Genomic DNA, 19,701 nt, shown 5'->3' with positions numbered 1-19,701 from the left:
TGGGTACTGAATAAAAATAACTGGTTATGTCCAAGTCTGCAGGAGGAACTAACCCTTCTATCATGTGGCTAGAACTTTCCTCTTCTTCAGCTCCCCTGTTTTGTTTTGTTTTGTTTTGTTTTGTTTTGTTTTGTGTGTCTTTTTTTTTTTAAAAAAATAAAATATCCCGGTGTTTCTTGGTAGCTTTGCTGAAGTTCCCCTCCTGTGGCTCTGTCAACATTTAACAAATTTTCCTCCAGTTTTCATGTTTCCTTTGGCTCTGGATCAACACAAACTCCCCAAATCCAAAACTAATTCAGGACTCTAAGTAACAGTAGCATTTAAGTTTTGGAACTGTGCCAGTCAGACGGGCAGCCTCTTCATGGAGGAACAATCTAATTCCAGTGTCAACAATTGCTGTGGAGCTGGCCTTCCCTTTTTAATGTAAGCCTTTCAGTAATCTAAACACTACTACAAGAGATTGGGACCTGCATCAACATCTCTAGAGCCTAACTGGCCTTTGTTTTCCGGTATCACAGGATGCAATTGCACTTCATTCAGGTCAGAGGCCAAGACAGGAAAGACAGGCCATACTTTGATTGCTGAAGTGGAGCCAGGAGGCTTTATTTTAATTTCCTGAGTTAAGTGTGGAACTCCTGACACACAACTGTGACACTGAATTGGTTTCCATTAGGGTTTGCCTAATGATGTGTTTAGTGGCAGAGTAGATAGGGAAGGGTGGGGAGAGGAAGAAAAATGATCTTCTGAATTAAGCTTGGAGATGCCTCATTTCAGTTTCCTGCTCTGTCCCACAGTCCAGGTGGGTCCACAAGCATATCAGATGAGTTTGAACTTCAGAGGTGAAGAATAACAATGGCTTTGGCTTATATGTGCAGCACTCAAAAGTCAGTGTTGCAGTGCTTCTGAAATAGGATATAAAACCCTGGTCATATCTGACTGAGGTTTGTAAATGTTGAGGTGGTTTCTTTTCTCCTTGCTCTGTAGCTTTTCTTTCATGCTGAGTCTTCTATAACAACTGAAGCCATTCTTTCACAAGCTCAGGGATGAAACCATGATACAGCCGTTGAATTAATGTTGAAGTGAGGATCATAATGGATTAGAGAACTTCCCAGCGGACAATCGGCTGAAAAGCCCTGCTGAATCAGGCCAAAGGCATCCTGTTCTCGCAGGGGCCAGCTAGATGTTTGTGGGAAGCCTGCAAACAAGACGGAAGAACAATAGTCCTCTCCCCACTTGTGACTCTCAACAAATGGCATTCAGAGACATGCCGCCTCCAACATTGGAGGTAGAAAACTATCATTGTGGCTGGTAGCCATTGATAGTTTTATCCTCTATATATTGTCTAATCCTCTTTTAAAACTCTTTTAAGTTGGTGGCCATTACTACTTCTCAGGGGAGCAAAGTCTCGCTATGCACTTTGTGAAGAAGTACTTCCTTTAGCCTGTCCTGAATTTTCCAACATTCAGCTCCATGGGATTTTCTCAAGTGTTATGAGAGAGGGGGGAAAGTTTTGACTGGTGGTGGCTGCAAACCTCTTTGGTCCAGCCACTTGTTTACCTGCCCCACACATGATGTCATGTATCATGTTAGGACTGGTGGATGTGGCTTGGCTAAAATGGCCTTAGCAGGCCAAATGGGTAGGCCCGGCGGGTCTAATTAGGTCCACTGGCCAGGGGTCCCCCAACCCTCTCCTCCATCCGTAGAGTCAAGGACTGGATCTTGTTCTCTGTACTGAGGAAGACTTTTTGTAAGGGAGACTGGAGCCAGGAGGCAGTGAAAATTGAAGCATGACTATTCGCAAGCTCTGTAGAAAAGCAGGTGAGATGTGGGTGGGCTGAACAGGCCTGAACTTTTCTGCTTGTATGGCAGCTGTGCAGTAACTTTCACCACGGTGCATCTTGCTTTTCTTTCTGGCAGCACTGCTGGAAACATCTAGCCCCATATGAACCCATAAAAAGTATTTATCATTGTGGTTTCCCCCTGCTCTCCCACAAAAAAAATGGCCAGGATGCCTTTTACTTTCAAGTCTTAATTTCTTCCAGTTTTCTGGTTAGCAGTGGGGGATCTGTGATGACATTGTGGTCATGTGGTGCCCCTTATTTGATGAGCCTGGCCTAATTCTGCCATAGTCAGCTTAGTCTGGGCAGTTAATAATTCTCCCTATTTTGCTCGTTCTCTGAGGGAAACATAATATGTACTGTGTATGTTTGGTTATATGTTTAAAAAAACTTTTATAGAGTAATTCTTTTTCCCAAGATAGCTGCATTTATCTTGTGGTTCATCTTTTGAAGTTCCTCTGCCTGTGGGATTGCAGAGTAGAAGGTTCTGTCTCAATTCTTGCCACAAATGGCCGCCCTCTCCTTCACTGGAGACCTCCTCCTGCAAGGCTAGGCCACTGTGGCTTGCCTTCCCAGATTCTGGTGGAATAGAGGGTAGCAGCAGAGTATCCGCTTTGCACAGATGCTCCACCGTTGGAAGTGTTGACATTCTTATTCCAAAATAATCCCTTTGCTGACCCTTTAGTATAAAAGTTCTGGTTCAAGTTTTGCTTATGTCATGCCACAATAATGAATAGAGTTCTCTTGCAGCCCTCAGAATCCTCAAAAATGTCATACTGAGCCTGAGCTCTTGTTTTCTTATCCTCTGGCAATTGCAGCTCTGCTGGTGTAATGGGTACTTCCCTACAACACAGAAAAATGGGTTTTCTCCAGGCCCCTAACGAGAAATATTGTGCCGCGTTGCCAAAATCACACAGGCTGTTGGGAAACGTGTTACACGGCATTGTACAGTAAGCTGGTATAAAACTTCAGGTAGTCTAATATGCCCAGGTACTCATCAGTCTTTGCAGTGCATGTACAGTGGTGCCTCGCAAGACGAAAAGAATCCGTTCCGCGAGTCTCTTCGTCTTGCGGTTTTTTCCGTCTTGCGAAGCAAGCCCATTAGCGGATTAGCGCTATTAGCGGTTTAGCGGCTATTAAAGGCTTAAGGGATTAGCGGATTAGCTGCTAAAAGGCTATTAGCGGCTATTAAAGGCTTAAGGGATTAGCGGATTAGCTGCTAAAAGGCTATTAGCGGCTTAGATCAGCTGATAAGCGGCTTAGATCAGCTGTTCAGCGGCTTAGCGAACAGCTGTTCAGCGGCTTAGGGGCTTGGGAAAAAGGCTGGGAGGGGAAAAAAACCCCCAGGAATTGCAAGACATTTTCGTCTTGCGAAGCAAGCCCATAGCAAATTCGTTTTGCGAAGCACCTCCAAAACGGAAAACCCTTTCGTCTAGTGGGTTTTCCGTCTTGCGAGGCATTCGTCTTGCGGGGCACCACTGTATACCTATTGGCCAGTGCATTAGAACAGAAGACAGGTTTCATTTTTACCTAAATGATTAAATGGAGTCCTGTACTGCCTCTGCTCTTTTCCTTGTCTTTACATTCCACCCCCATATAATCTCCATGGCTACAGCTTTGCTTCTTTCCCTTAAATGGCTTGTGTCCCAGTTACCTGAAAGACTCTTTTCTCCTGCATGGACCTCCATTCTAAGACCACCTTCCGAGGCCATTCTTCCAAGTCCCCTGACTTTTGAAGTAAGGTGGGGGTGGCCAAGGAAACTGCCTTCTCTGTTGTTGCCCCCTGGTTGTGGAATACTCTCCTTAGGCAGGTTTGCTGGGCACCAACTCAGATGTCTTGTCAGTGCTTTTCATTTGCCCTGGATTCTGATGCAAATTTTTAGACCTGTTTTTATGGCTGGAATTTTACTGAGATGATTATGTTGCCCCTCTTTTAAATGTACCAGTAGCATCATTTTTCCACTTCTAATTCCAGCCTCTACACTACAGACTCTGAATCTGAAAAGATCCCACGACAGCTTTGCTGCTTGTGTTGTTCATGGACTGTATCCTTCAGTTTGGCTTCGGGTGTCAGAAGGGTCTAGAGCAGGGGTGGGCAAGGTTTACCCCGCCTGGGCCGGTTCACTCCAGCGGAGATCCCTCCGTGGGCCAGATCATGAGCACGCGTGGCCGCAATTTCCGGCGTCTGAGCATGCGCAGACGCGATTTCCGGCACTGCGGAAGCGAGTTCCTGCGCCACGCTGTACCGGTATAGCGCAGCATGCGGGGACTCACCAAGCGGGAGGCTCGGGGGCCGGTTAAACGATCCCCATGGGCCGCTTGTGGCCCATGGACCTTAGGTTGCCTACCCCTGGTCTAGAGTGAGCTGCAATTTAGTGTTAGGGAATGGAGTATCACAGCACAATCCCAGGCAGATTTGTTTGGGAGTCCTGCCATGTTCAGTGTGGCTAACTAACATTCAGCCAAGTGTGCCTGGTGTGGCAACCTTGATAGGCCTCTTCAGGTCAGGCTGTTAGGATCCTGTTCTCTTGAAACAAGATTAATAGGCTGGAGAATACGTATTCCCCTTCATAATGGTGATAATGGTTTGTTAATGATTGTAATGGGAATGGTAATGGTAATTCAAACAACGTTTGTATTATGAAAAAAATATGATTAATGTTCCTCAGCAAAAGAAAATATGTTTTTACTCCTAAACTGCTGGAAAAGAATAATAAGAGAAATGGCTTCCTAGATGTAGGGACAGAAAATTTATTTTCTCGAAGAAGGTGTGCAAATTTGTTGAAGCATTCAACATCAAAGGGATTTGTTTGGCTCTGTAGGTTTTAATGCATATCATGACATAATAGCCAGAAGAACACCCTGCCTTTTAGCTTGCATGGCCTGGGATAGCTCAGACAATAGAGCATGATAATCATGACCTCAGGGTTGCGGATTCGAGCCCCATGTTTCCAGAATTGCAGTGGGTTGGACTAGATGACCCTTGTGGTCCCATCCAACTCTATAATTGTGTGTTTCTTTGCACTTCAATTTTCATATAATTTACATGATATGATAGATGATATGCAGTGTTTGCTGATTATGTTCCCCTTATTCTGTCATATTTTGCAGCTGACACAGTGGTGTGAGACAGCTCAACTTGACTGACATATGCTGAAGAAAATTTATTAGTGGTTTCCAGTTTGATTGGCAGTTCTTTATGTGATATACCTGATAACATCCTAATGTCAAAGCCATATAACATGTTGGTGATCATGTTGGTTCTGATGCATGGAGTGAGGATCACATTACTGAGAGGGTTGGGTGTTAGAAAATCATTCCTGACTAGTGTTTGTAATTTGAATATGAAATACCACCTAAAGATTAAGTGCTTTTTCCTGTTTTATTCTCCTTGAAGAGTTAGTTATTGGATAGTTTGCAATGTGATAGCATTTAACATGAATATTTAAAACATGTCTAATGGTAGGAAATGCATTTGGCAAACAGGAAGTTCAGTGTCCTCACCGGCTGGAGTTCTGTATCCTATCTACAACAAATTAAGCAACCAGAAGAATCTGACCTCTGTGAGTTAGGACAGATATGTAGTGATGAGATCTGTCTTAAGAGGCTGGACTGTAGCCAGTGCCTTGGAAGTCAGCACCAAAATATCAGAGCAGGGAACAGAGAGAGATCAAGCACAATCAAAATATAAGAACTGAGAAAATGAAGAGACTGAGCATCAATTTGCAATGCACTGGAAGCTTAATGGCTGTGGATAATTTGCATAAATTTGCCTGAAAATGGTGGGTGCTGGGCTGCCAGAATGGGAGAAAATTTCTCTCTCCCAGCAAGTTGGGTGGACTTTTTAGAGCCATTCTGTAGTTACCTCAATATCTTGAAAATCCAGATTTATGCATAACCTGTGTTTTAGAAAGTCTTGACATGTAATATACATTTAGGGGAGGAGCTTTTACTATTTGACATGCATCTTTCTAAGTTTTTCTCCAGGCGTGAGTTACAGAGAAAAATTGTATACTAACCATGTTTTTAAGCTTTCCTTTCAAATCCATGAACATCCTTATAAAATGCCCACTGTACTAAGGATTCTAAATTGAACTCTAAATGAATGGTATTAGTAAGTGCATTATTGGTCAATAATGCCTGATGTCGTGATTATTAGATTAATTAGAGGTATTAAACATTTTGTTCCAGTAGTAATGCATACAAAAGTTGATGAAGAAAATATCAGGGAGTCAGTGCAGAAGCCGAAAGGCAAAGTTGGGATTGCAGCATTGGGCAAGAGTTAGCTTTAGCCTAAGCAGCATTCTGATTTGCCTGAAAAGTGTAGAGATGACGAGAGCAAAGGCTGGGAAGGAGGGAGGTTGCAGTAGTCTACGTAAGATGTGACTGGAACATGAATTAGGGTTTTAGCAACAAATATAGAAAGAAAGAGGTAATTCTTGGATGGGTGTTGGAGAGTAGGAAGTGACAGTACCCTAGGATTTTTGGAAGGCAGAGGAGATCAGGGCAGTTTCTGCAACATGATGGAGAAGGATCAGATGAGAAGACTGGAATTTCCATTGCTGGCCTTGTCAGTTCCAGGTGTCAGCAGCATAGTCTGGAGTAAATGCCTATCTATTAGTTAAATATTAGTTTAATACAGTGGTACTTCTGGTTACGTACTTAATTCCTTCTGGAGGTTCGTTTTTAACCTGAAACTGTTCTTAACCTGAAGCACCACTTTATCTAATGGGGCCTCCCACTGCTGCTGCGCCGCTGCCGTGTGATTTCTGTTCTCATCCTGAAGCAAAGTTCTTCACCCGAGGTACTATTTCTGGGTTAGCGGAGTCTGTAACCTGAAGCGTATGTAACCCGAGGTACCACTGTATATCAGATTTCCTATATATGTAGATTTCCCCCCCTAGATTTTCTTGTTAAGTAATGGGGCTTGAATTTAACTATGCTTGCTGATATTACATTGGAATTAATGACCAAATGATGATGCACTCCTGATTTATGTGGGAGTCAGTTCCATTGAACTCATAGCGACTTACTTAATAAACAGGTTAGGATCTGGCCAGAACAACCTCTCTAAGATTGCAGCATTTGTATATTTTAAAATCATTACTTGTAACAATGACATACCGGCATATCAGGAAACTTGCTATTGCAGCATTAGTATTTCAATTTTTCTCTCTTCAGATATTTATGTTAGATTGCTTCCTACCGGATGTGAATTATATGACACTGAATTTTCTGCCTCTTATCTGATGCTTTTATTTTGCTCTCTCGTGGGCATTTGCTGCTTTTCCTGTTTTGGTGTTTTCTGAAAGCGATAAGTTCCCCTTTTCCAGGTCACTAATGAAGATGTTTTAAAACAATGGATCTAACAGTGATCCCTGTAGTTTCTAAGAGCTCCATCCCTCCTGCAGTTTGGTACGTTGCTGTTTCTCATTACCCTTTGTTTATGGTTCTTCAGCCAGCTTTTGACTTTTGTGTTCATATCCGAGCCAATTATAATTACTTTTCTGAATAGCGGGCCATGATATAAATTATCCTGCAAAGCTTTCCCCAATATGCTCTGAGCCCTTGGAGATATTGCAGCATTTTCATTTCTAAAGATGTGGTGACTTACAAGATATTTAAAGGGAAGCTGCTCAGCCCATTGTCACACTTAATTAACATAGGGTAGACATGGGAACTCAGTCTTGCTTTTTAATCAAAGGTGCAGCCACTTAGTCTTTTTAAAGTGAGGGTGGGGCAGAGTTATTCTTCTTTCAGAGTAGCCGATTCTTTCACTTCCACATGATAGTGTGCTTGCATATGCCTTTCAGACCATTGCTGCTTTACCAGAATAAATTGCATTTTTATTGGCTAGCCCAGACTTCCTTAGAATTGGCAGCAGCTTTCAGTGGGTACTGGAAAAGTTACCTCCAGTCATTGGCTTTCAAGGCAAATGTTTACAAGCACTCTTTTTCTCTCCTTCCCGTCACTCTTCAGTTTTGCTACCCTTGAGATTTATTGATTTCCGTGCTCCATTCCTTTATCATGGAAAAGTACTTTCCTCGGGTTCCTGTTAATCTTTATAGTATGTGTGATTGCTGCCATTTATGCTTACCCAAGCCATAAACCTTATCTGACCTGTATAGACTTGTTGAGTTTCTTTTCCTTGTCTGTATAAATCAGACCTGCTGAATTTGCTTGACATGTTCCCTTAAGCTTTTAAAGAATAAAAAGGGAAACTTCTGAATGTCAGAAGTTTCTGCATCAGTGTCTCCATGAGGTTTAGTGAAGGTGAGGGAATAGCTATAGCTCAGGGGTAGGCAACCTAAGGTCCATGGGCCACAAACGGCCCACAGGGCTCCCCCGAACCGAGCCGCCCCCTCGGCGAGTCCCCGCACACTGCTCTAAACTGGCGCGGCGCGGGGTCTTGCTTCCGCGGCGCTGGAAATCACATCTGTGCATGTGCAGAAGCTGAAAATCATGTTTGGGCAGATGCAAACGCTGGAAATTGTGTCTGCACAGACGCCGGAAATCGCGGACGAGCGCGCTCATGCATGCGCGCAATCCAGCCCACAGAGGGATCTCTGCTGGAGTGGATCGGCCCAGGCCAGGTAAACCTTGCTGACCCCTGCTATAGCTGGTCCTTGGTTCAAGCAGGAAAATATTTCCACGAGTGTGTTACGCCTCATGTATTCGTATAGCATTGCATGAATGTGCTGATTGTACAAGCAGAGTTGGAAGCTTGAATGCTTCCAGCTCCAGACTGGGGATCTAAACTAGCCTTAAAATCTTCCTTCATTATTACCTAATGTTTCAGAAATGGTGGAGTAAACATTTATGTTTAACAACAACACCACACATAAACATCAACATCTCCTTGGGTGTCCTGTGAATGGCAGACCAGGAGTTTAAATCCCCACTCAGCCATGAAGCTCACTTGGGCCTGTCATCAACTTTCAGCCTGACCTGTCTCAGAGCTGTTGTGTGGATAATACGGAGAGCCATGTATGCCACCGTGAGCAACTTGGAGGAAAGGTGGGATAGAAATGCAACCAACCAATCAATGAATGTCTTATGACAGAGATACTGTAATTAAGCTTGGACTGTGTCATCTTCCAAAGGTGCCCGTGGAGCATGATACTGAGCCAGTGGACCTTGACACCTGTAAAATTGGTGACCTACAACACCACATTACGTAGCCACACTTATAAGTAGGTGGGATTCTGGTCAGGTGTTGGACCCCTGGTTGAAATTAGTTCTGCTTCTTATGCTGCATTAACAGATCTTTGTGGTCTATATCAGTGAGTGATGTTTCTTCTGTCATCAGACCATATGAGTGCAGTGTGGCCTTCCCAGTTTCTGACAGAAAAGTTCTCTGTTAAAACAATGGGTCAGCAAATCCCTCTATTAAGACTGGATTAACTGTACTTTTCTTCAGTGGGAAACTGCTACTTGAGGTTAAAAATCACTGCTTTAAGTGACAAGCGAAGGAATAGTAGCCATTTGCTTCTGAAGTTCATTTATGGAAAGAATATCCCTTCAGATCAAAGAAGATTGTCCTGCTAACTAGCCTGTGTGTAAAAGTACAGCCTTCCCCAATTGTTAAGCTTCCTAAATGAAGCAGTTCTCCAAAGAATGTAGAGCAATGGCATGCTAATGAAGAGCCAGCAATATTATCTTGCTGTAATGATGGCTGATTGATAGCATCAATAGAGAATTAATGAAAGGTTGTGGGAAGCAGACCCCCTTCTTCGGAGTAAGGGGTGAAATATCTTCTTCCTTGTCTCTAAGAAAGGTGATACAATTTTCGGACAAACGTTGGGTAAATTGCTTTTCCCTCTGACAACATGAAAGATTCTAGAGAAATGCTTTGCACTTAGAAGAGATACCATAGCTGTTACCGGATTTAAAGTCTGCATCAGCCCAAGCAGCACCAGAAACATTTTGACTTGATTACGAGAAGCGTATATTTTATCCCCTTAAGCACTGCTTTGCTTGCCTAATAGGCAGGTGCCCTGACTTCCTGCTCATTTCCGAATCTCCTTAGTTGACCAGGGATGGAACATGAGAAGCTGAGAGGGTCATAATCAGAGGCATGGATCCTGTTCTGGGTTTCTGAAACACATGAGTGAGCTATCACACGTGTCCTATTTTTAGAGGCAGAACTTGCTTGCAAAGAGTTTGACTTCACTCAATCCGTTTGTAGCTACTTCCTTGTTTCTATTCTTGATATGACCACGTACCTTGAACATATCTCCTATTTCAGGTACAGTATCATTATAATATCACTATAAGTTTGTGAGCATTTCAGCTGTGAGAATGTGAAGGGGGAAATGGAAATTAGCACACAACAATGCTGGCTGCCTTTTTTTATGAAGCAGAAATGATGGCATGTGTGCGCTGTGGTTTTGTGAAATATCCTTCAGCTTATCCCCTTTCTGGAATCAAGGGATGAGAGTAAACAGAAAGCCTATAAAAACCTGCAGGCTTCCCTACTTTATTTAAGTCCTCATATATCTGCCAAGGACTCTGGGAATTGCCCAAATATGGGATCCATGCATATATGTGGTGGTGATGCGGAGATAGATAGAGGTGTTGTAAATAGGATATTGCTGTAAGCTGCTCCAGATATTTGGCCATGGAACCAACCCTTAGATTTCCCCCCTGAATGATTGCTTTTCAGTCGTTGCTTCCAGTCAGTTGCATCTCGGGAATCTTAACACACAGTGGAATGCTGGGAGTGTGTGCGGTTCGTAGGAATATTCCCAGTGTTATTTTGCACTGCATTCATGCGCATTAACGTGATGTTAGGTGTCCCTTGCTTTTTCTTACCTCTAAAGCATGTCAATTATTTTCTCCCTGCAGGTGCAGGCAGCAGTGGCAGCAGCAGCGCAGAGTGCGCTTGTGGACGAAACCACTTCACCTGTGCTGTTAGTGCTTTTGGCGAATGCACTTGCATCCCTGCTCAGTGGCAGTGCGACGGTGACAATGACTGCGGGGACCACAGTGATGAAGACGGCTGCAGTAAGCGAACAATCCATTCTTAAGAGGGAGGAAGGGAGGGAGAGGGGAAGGACTGAGGCGAAAGAAGGTTGGTGTGTGCCTGGGTGCTGTGAAAAGTCACAGGTCGCTTTTTGCCACCACCGTGGCTAAGGCCTGTGACAAGTATCTGCCCTAAGAGTTTCTTCCAGCCCAGCAGAGTCAGTGGCATGTTGCTAACTTGGGACGTGTTGCGACATGTCCCTTTTCCAGTCATTTCCTTTGTTGGCGTTCTTGGAAGGTTGTGGCTGTGAGGAGAGCTAGCTGCTTGCTTAATTAGCTTTTGTGGCCCATGCTGTCAACAAAAAGAAAACAAAACAGAGTTTGCAGCCGGTGTGGGTGGGGGTGTCTCCAACCTTCAGTTTTTCCTTGTGGTCCTAAAACAGAGGAGAAGGTCCTCAAGAGCATTAGAAACAACAGACAGAATCACAGGATTCCCCCAAAACAAGGAAAGTGGTAGAAAAACTGATTTATAAATAGGCAAAAGAATTTCACCACCCTTACGAGTGATTTACATATACATACCTTTCAGCCCCAAAAGTCTGAAACAAGAAGCAGGTAAAACATACCTTCTCCTTGAATGTGGGAGAATGTGCACTTAGAACATCCACATTGAAATGTGCAACACCCATGAAAAATGTACAGAAAAGCTTCTCATTTTTTGCTTTTGTTTTGCAAAACTATGCGTACCCCTCTCTAGAAAGAATAATCTCATTTCTACTGAGGAGCAAGCATCCTTGCTGAAAGAGGAGTTGAACAATGAGACAAGCTTAATGCAAAATATGCCTGTCAAAAATCCATAATAGCAAATGACTCTTCTATTTTAAATGTCTAGTAATGATTCTCCATGTACATCGGTTGACTTGAAAGTTGAGTTTTAGCAATGCAGAAAAAGGACAGAACCTCCCTCAGAGAGATCTAGACTTGAATCATAATTACAGCGCATCCACAATTCCAAGATTTGCACTTCTGCAGACAGTCCTATTTGCATAAGAACTGCCATCACAATGACTGTAGAGCCAAAACAAGGATGCTAATTGTTAGTATTTTTAATATCCAGAAGTACATAGTAATGAAATCTCAAAGTAAAAATGCACTTCATCTGAATAAAGAGAGCCCCGATTTATAATTCTCAGCCCTTGGATTATGAAATAAGGAGCAGCGATTCCTGAAAAGTAGAATCTAGCCATTTTACTTTTTAAAAAAATCCATACTTACATGTGTGCACGCACACACATGTATGTGTATATATATGTCTGTCTACATGTGTGCAGTCATTGTACATGCACACATACATTTCTGGACCCCATTTTCAATGCTGGATTTCTTTACATTTCTAAACGCCTTGGGACAAGGTTACCTGAAAGATGTGTTTATTTATTTAAATAGTTATAAAAGGCCTTTTCATATAAAATATTGCAAGGGGTTATACAGACCAAAAACAGCAGTACGCATTTCAGTGAAAACATCATCAAGCACACGGTAAGAACTGGTTGGCAAAGAATCTCTGTTTTGAAACACCTGTCTGAATGATACAATTTTAAGAAGACTTCTAGAAATGAGGAAGGATGGCTCTTGCTTCTATTGTCAAGGAATTCCACAGGAGCCATCAAACGTCCCCAGAAGAAGACATGACTGATCAAGGAGGAGCATAAGGAATCATGTGGTCATGGAATGGCCTCCCCCAAGAGGCTCTAGTGTCTTCATAGTGTCTTTTTAAACGTGGTTTTAAATAAACCTTACTCTAATGGTGTGGTCTTAAGCTGTGCTGCAAATAATTTTATATTGTTTCTGAAATAACTGTGCACTCATGTGCAAAGGGAATGTGTGAAGAGTTGATTGAACAGATATAGTTATGCACATTTCGGCAAGGGATCATCATGGTGCTCTGCATCAGGTGCAAACCTTAAATTATTGCTGTATATTTGGTAGTGCAACTCAATTTTCACCTTTGGTAACTGCCCAGCGTGTCACATGCTGTGTGTCTAGTACGTCTGTTCGAATACTGTGATCTGAGAGTCTCCTAGCTGTGGTTTTTTTTAACGAGTCTTGCATGTTACTTGGCTACGGTGATGGTTTAAAAAATACATACAAAGCATTTTTCTGAATCTCATAGCCTTGTACCTCCTTTGCAGTTCTTGGTTTCTCACAGACCATATTTTTCGCTCTATAAGACGCACCAGACCATAAGATGCACCTAGTTTTTGGAGGAGGAAAACAATAAAAAAAATATTCTGAATCTCAGAAGCCAGAAGAACAAGAGGGATCGCTGCGCAGTGAAAGCAGCGATCTCTCTTGCTGTTCTGGCTTCTGGGATAGCTGCGCAGCCTGCATTCGCTCCATAAGACGCACACACATTTCCCCTTATTTTTAGGAGGGGAAAAATGAGTCTCATAGAGCAAAAAATATGGTAAATGGTCTTGTCGGTAAGCAGCATCACTTCCTTTTTCATCTGCAAACTTTACATTTGAAGGATTTTCATCTTTACCAAACCAGTGTCTGTTTAGTTTCCTTAGTTGTCTTCTTTCTTTTCCTCCAACTGAATTAATCTACTCATTTTCCCTAGGCCAAAAAATAAAAATGAAATCCATTTGCCCTCTAAATATTTAATTGGGATGGGCTTATCTGAAGACACGAGGAGGCACGTTGGTACCAAGCCTTAGTTTGGTGTAGGGGAGAATATTTTTGGTTTCTGCTCTTTTGTACCTGTTGAAATGTGCATATGTGACTGAAAAAGCCATAGAGAAAAAGGAGGTAGAGATGCTTAGACCTCCCAATAAATTTTCTGTGGCTTGCACTTCTGCTTTATTAAGAGCATAAGATGAGGTTGGTGGATGAGGCCAGTGGCCCATCTAGTCCAGCATCCTGTTCTCACAGCGGCCAACCAGATACCTCTGAGAAACCAGCAAGCAGGATTTGAGTGCAAACCTCTTGTGGTTTCCAGCAACTGGTATTCAAAATCATTGCTGCCTCCCAAGTGTGGTGGCAGAGCATAGCCATCATGGCTAGTAGCCATCAATAGCTCTCTCCTCCATGAATTTGTCTAATGCTGTTCTAAAGCTATCAAAATTGGTGGCCCCCATCGCCTCCTGTGGGACTGAGTTCCATAGTTTAAAACTAAGTGAAATTAGAAGTGCCATTGGTGCATACCTAGAGAAATGAACCCTTGCCTTGCCTCTCTGGAGCTGCAGAGTGCCATCATCATTTTCGAGGAGGGGGAGCCAGCAAGAGTCTTTAAAATCAAGTGTGACAGAGAGCAATGAATTAGAATGTGCCCTTACAGAAACAACAGCAGCAGCCTTCTTAAAAACAAGGGGGGGGGGGAATTAGCAGCAACGTATGTGAAGTGCAGAATCATGTTGAAGTGAGCAATGAACAGCATATGACAATCAAAGCATTGCTTTCCTTTTTTCGTTTTGTCGCTAGTCAATTGCAGAATGAGCTTATGGATGCACTCACCCATGTCTTTCTTGCTAACGGCTGCTCTGATTTTGTGTCTTTCCCTGACATACTTCATCCCCTGAAGTATTCTCCTTGTTCTCCTTGTTATCTGATATCATTGCTTCAGAGTCAGTCCTTGGGTATGTGGCTTTCAAGAAGCACCTCATATCTCGGGGAGTTGGCTTGTCTCCAGTGTCGCTGTTGTGCCGTGCGGTTGGGGTGTGCTCAGGGAGCGTGTCCCTCAAATAGTAGTCCACCATCCAGAGTTCAAGAGCTCCTGGCCCGACCTGGCGGCTTGCAGCCCTTCTCTTTCCATCCTCTTGATGTCTGCTGCTCTTCCCTCTGACACAGCTCCATCTCTCCCCCAGACATTGCTCCATCACCTTCTTCCAACAGGTCCCTGCTGCCTTCCATCGCTCTTGGTCCTCACGCAACTCCTTTCCCAAACGTCCACCCAGGGAAGTTGTGTCAACAACAAGGGTGCTGGAATTCTTGGACCCAAGTCAGTCATGGTCATTTGTTTCAATGATTCTACTCTGGGTTTTTTTAAAAAATAATATTTATTAAATATTTTATAGTTATAAAAAGAAAGACAATAAAGAAAAACAATACATAGATTCAACAAACAATACATCAACAATAAAAAGGTACAATACAACAATACAACAAAAACAAAACAAAAACATTTAAACACACATCCAAATTTCATGTCTATATCTTCCATTTGCTTATTTCCTCGACTTCCTGCACCTCCCTTTTTTGTATTCTAGTTCAGATTTGCTAATTCAACAAATCCTTTCCCTCTTCTTCAATTTTTGTTCTATAATTTATCCTAACACAATTTAACTTTAAATATTCCACTTTAACACATTTACAATTAAAATTCATATAGTTCTTAATAACACTTCTGCTAAAACCATGTAAGTTCATTCCAACATTCTTCTAACATTCATTAATTTTGCAATATTTCTGTAAATATACTTTGAATTTTTTCCAATCTTCCTCCATCGACTCTTCTCCCTGGTCTCGGATTCTGCCAGTCATTTCCGCCATTTCCATGTAGTCCATCAGTTTCATCTGCCATTCTTCCCGGGTGGGTCAATGAGTCTACTCTGAGGGGGGGGGAAGTTGAATGCCATCCACTATATATGATAGTATACATGTTTTTACCTCTCTGCAAAGAATAACCCTTTGATGCAAATATAATGCAAATGAAGCTGCTCTAAAAGATTTTTGGTTGGGAGTGAGAAGAAGATTTAGGCTGAATTTAGTATGTTCAAAAGGGTTTAGTTGTGCCAGCCTAAAGGTCAGCCTTGATAATGAAGTGTTTTGAGAGGAGAGGCTTTTGCTGCTTTTCTGCTTTTTCACCCATCCTCATGTAGGAATCCTTCATGGAACTTAGAGTCACTAATGGGATTACTGATTGCCTTTGAAACCGCCTGCTTTTTAGGCTGGAAACTAATGCTAGTTAAGTACAGTTTTCCCCATTGTGAAAATGGGCAATTTGGCACTTGAGAAGTTATCAAGCATAATTATGTGCTTTTAGAAAGGTTTTTAAAAATCAAACACCTGGAAATACAGGCGCTCCTTATAGAGGCTCTTGTGAATGCTGTCTCAGGGATAGGAGGAAAAGAGAAAGGTCTTTTTTATTTGGATTTTGCCTGTTGATGGCCATTGATGTATGTGGGTATTTCCAGCATGGTTGAATGAAATGGGAAATAATGAAGAATATAGGATTGCTAATCCCAAGCAGCAATATTGGCTTTTTCATTGGTTTCTAAAGCAAGGTTTTGTGGTTGGAAGGAAGCCAGTGGCTCCTGAATCTTGGATTGACTAGATGAAAAGACTCATAACTTAAGGCTTCTATTACATAAAGTGCTACTTCATGTACTATATGTATGCAATATACAGTGGTACCTCTGGTTAAGTACTTAATTCGTTCCGGAGGTTCGTACTTAACCTGAAACTGTTCTTAACCTGAAGCACCACTTTAGCTAATGGGGCCTCCTGCTGCTGCCGCGCCACCGAAGCACGATTTCTGTTCTCATCCTGAAGCAAAGTTCTTAACCTGAAGCACAATTTCTGGGTTAGCGGAGTCTGTAACCTGAAGCGTATGTAACCTGAAGCGTATGTAACCCGAGTTACCACTGTATAAGGAATATGTGGACTTTTGAAAAAAGTGGTTAGCTTATGTTATAGATACCGTATAAGAACTTAAGAAGGGCTAGCTGGATGATGCCAGTTGCGCATTTAGTCCAGCATCCTGTTCTCACAGTGGCCAACCGGATCCCTGTGGGAAGACCATAAGCAGGACCTGAGTACAACAGCGCTCTACTCTCCTGTGATTTCCAGCAACTGGTATTCAGAAACAGACTTACTCTGACAGTGGAGGTAATTTTCTCTCTGTCTCCTTCAGCTCCTCAAAGTTGGCCGCCTTGACTCTGGCCTCCAGGGTATGCGCATGTTTTTGGAGAGCCAGATTCTTTCCAATGAGCGCATCCTCTGTCATGCTTCTGACTCTTGATGCAAAACAGTAGAGAGCTATTCTCCTTTTTTTAGACTTTTGCTGATACCCTTTGACCGCTGTTAATTGCAGTTTCCTGGATGGAACTCTAGCATTTGGTTTATTTTTATTTTTATTGGCAAAGATGCAATCATTTTATAATTACTATTTAGTCAGACACTTCCCTTAGTTTTTCACCCCAATTGTGTGTACTCCGGGACCTCCTAACATAGGTGGAGTGAAGGAAGGAAGGAAGGGCTTTTGGTTTCATACCCACTGCATCACTTTCCCAGACTTGCAGGGGAGGTTTCTAAAGGGATGAGGAAAGGTGAATGTGATTTCCACTTCAAAACTGGGAGTAATTATTTCGCTGAAGACCTAGGCTGGCATAGGAGTTGGAGCGGTTTGCATTTTCAAGGTAGAAAACGGGGAGTGTATCTGGATGCTTGGACTGCCCAAACAACGAGACAGCCTCCCCCCACTTGACCTCACTGAGGCGGTCTAAAGGAAATCAGAGGAATACATTTGGCACCAGCTTGGCTGCAGGAGTTGCCAGAAGGAGGCTCCACTCCGGATTTGTGTAGGATTTACTCCTTAGCCTTTTCTTCTCCTGAAGATACCACACAAGGCAGCAGAGGTTTAGGATCCGAGTTTTCCTTCCCCTAGATGGGTCCCTTTCTGTCCCTCCATTCCCTCTACAGAAACCGCCTTCTTGACCATTGGACCCTCTATTAGTTTCAGCTGCTCAATCCCCCAGAACCTGTCTCAATCCCCTGACACACAGGGGAAGTCCTTAACTCACCAAGGGTTTGAGACCCATCAGCTACCCTCGCCTAGTTAAGCTGGCCAGTCAGAATTGTTTCCTGGCGTGTTGCTGCTGTCACATGCTGGCAGCTTCTGGGAGTTACAGGTGAGAGCTGAGTGCAGGGTGAGGAGCAGAGGTAGACCCCAGAAGGTGCATGACGTTTCCCCCGTCAGAGGTACTATCCCTCCTCTAACAGTCTACTTTGAAAGAAAAAGCCTTCTGTTGTTGCCATTGTTAAGCATTTAGTTGTCAAACTCTTCCTGATCTATTGCAATTTATCCAGCAGTCTAATATTGTAGCACTTTGCTTATGTTCTTCTTAGGAGCTTACGTTCTTCATGGGATCTGATGTTCTATGATACTGGAAACAAACTCCTGGACTGAGGATGTGCTCGCACCAGCACCCCATTCCTTAATTATAACTGCGTGTCCATCCACCCTGAGCTATTATTTTGCACCTGGCTCTGGTTGGTGGAGCTTGAAGTTCTAGTAAAAATCCAAAATAGACCTTGCAAGTCTGAAGATGGTCCACCCATGGCCAAGTATGAACAACACAGCCTGACTTTGCTGGATTGTCAGACACGCTGAAGAGGGAACAAGGGCCCCTCTTTGTGTGTAACCGTTTCCCTGTGTCACTTTCCCTCCCGCCCCCCTCTCTCTCCCCCTAACTTGAAGCTCATTTTTCATATTTAAGGAGGGCATTACATTGGGAGGAACTACTCCCTGTAGGTTTGGAATTTCATTTTGAGCAGTTGCCTCATGAGAGTAGCAGCAGTTCAATAGGATAATGGTATCCGCTATGAACCAGCGCTAATGGCCTAACCCTGTGGGAGCCAGAAGAATTCTCCCCCAGAGAGCCAGCATGCAAATTCCCTTCCAGGCGGCTACTGCTCAGACCTTTGGTGATTAGTCATGCTGGGGCTCAAGGCTGCATATGTTGGGAGGGGTGGGATTGTGTGTGTTTGTGCTACAGCTGAGGCCTGGGAGAGTTTGGTCCGAGCAGAGAAAGTGCTATCTCCTCTCCCATCACATCAATGTGCTCTGCCTTCCTGGGTCTTAAAACACCTCCCCCCTTTTTTATAGAGAGGAAGACAGTATTTCCAGGAGTTAAGGAAATGAAGAGATAGTTCAGAAGAAATAGGCTTTCTAGTTATGCCTTACTCTTCATTGGCCAGGATGGAAAAGTAGCTTAAGTTACATTAGATATAGAAAGAGCAGAATTGGTATGGCTTATACATTGTTTTGAAAGCGTCCCAATCACAAAACTTTATTTTTCATACTGCATTTAACCAGTAAGGGGTTACAGAGTGTTGTAATTGAGCCGAGAATTAAATGTGCATGATCTCAGATTGTCAACCAGCAGGTTTACATTCTTGTTTTAACCTGAAATATATGAAACAACAAATATTTCTTCTGCTGTTCATGCAAGGCAAAATAAGGGGGTACTCAATCTCACATTAAGAGATCTGAAGGGAAAAAAACAAAGCTTGATGGTGTAATCCAAGTGTGCCCTTGCAGTTGTGTTCTAGGAGTTGTGTGATATGTGAAACATTGCTGTTTGGATCTGTGAAGCATTCATTTGTTTCATCATGAGCATAGTTTGCTGGTCCAGCCTATGAAAGCAGTCATTTGAATGGCACCTAATTGCTGTCGAGGAAGGACTGGGTCTGTGGATTTAGAAAGCACATGACATGGGCCTTCTGGAATTATACAAATTCAGAATGCAAATGGAGACCCCATGTTTGAATGTTCCATCATGTTAAAAAACAAATTAATAACCGGCCATACCTCCCCCCATATGACCTGTGAGGTGGTTATGAGAAAACAAGGCCTGTCATCTGGAGCTGTTTGACATCAGACAAAGCTGTGATGCCAAATTTGCAAGGAAGTATTGGGAATGTACCAGTGCATTCCTTCTTCTTCCTTTGCAGCTCTGGCTTGTAAAAACCTTCTTTTCAGCTTCTGTTCCAGAGCTCAGAGGTGAGTTTGGGGCCAGCCAACATAATCCCATTCCACCTATTCACCTGGAGCATTTTAGAAGAGAGGACTTCTAATCGTAAGGAGTAAAGCCACCCATTGGAGGAGCACGCAACT

At 43.0% G+C, this 19,701-nt stretch overlaps 1 protein-coding gene across 5 annotated transcripts in view; it reads left to right on the top strand.

The window, feature by feature from the left end:
* Positions 1-19,701, top strand: part of LRP4 (LDL receptor related protein 4) — a 98,303-nt gene that overhangs the window by 35,009 nt on the left and 43,593 nt on the right. For 4 of the 5 annotated variants that reach the window (XM_083456235.1, XM_083456236.1, XM_083456239.1 and 1 more), the window contains exon 2: positions 10,686-10,844. In XM_083456235.1, the coding sequence (XP_083312361.1) occupies positions 10,686-10,844 (159 nt within the window). The remainder of the gene's footprint in view (positions 1-10,685; positions 10,845-19,701) is intronic. The other variant, XM_083456237.1, reaches the window with a different exon arrangement.

The sequence above is a fragment of the Podarcis tiliguerta genome (assembly GCF_965153285.1).
Source record: "Podarcis tiliguerta genome assembly, chromosome: 1".
Classification (NCBI taxonomy): domain Eukaryota; kingdom Metazoa; phylum Chordata; class Lepidosauria; order Squamata; family Lacertidae; genus Podarcis; species Podarcis tiliguerta.
This window is presented reverse-complemented; position numbering and strand designations above follow the sequence as displayed.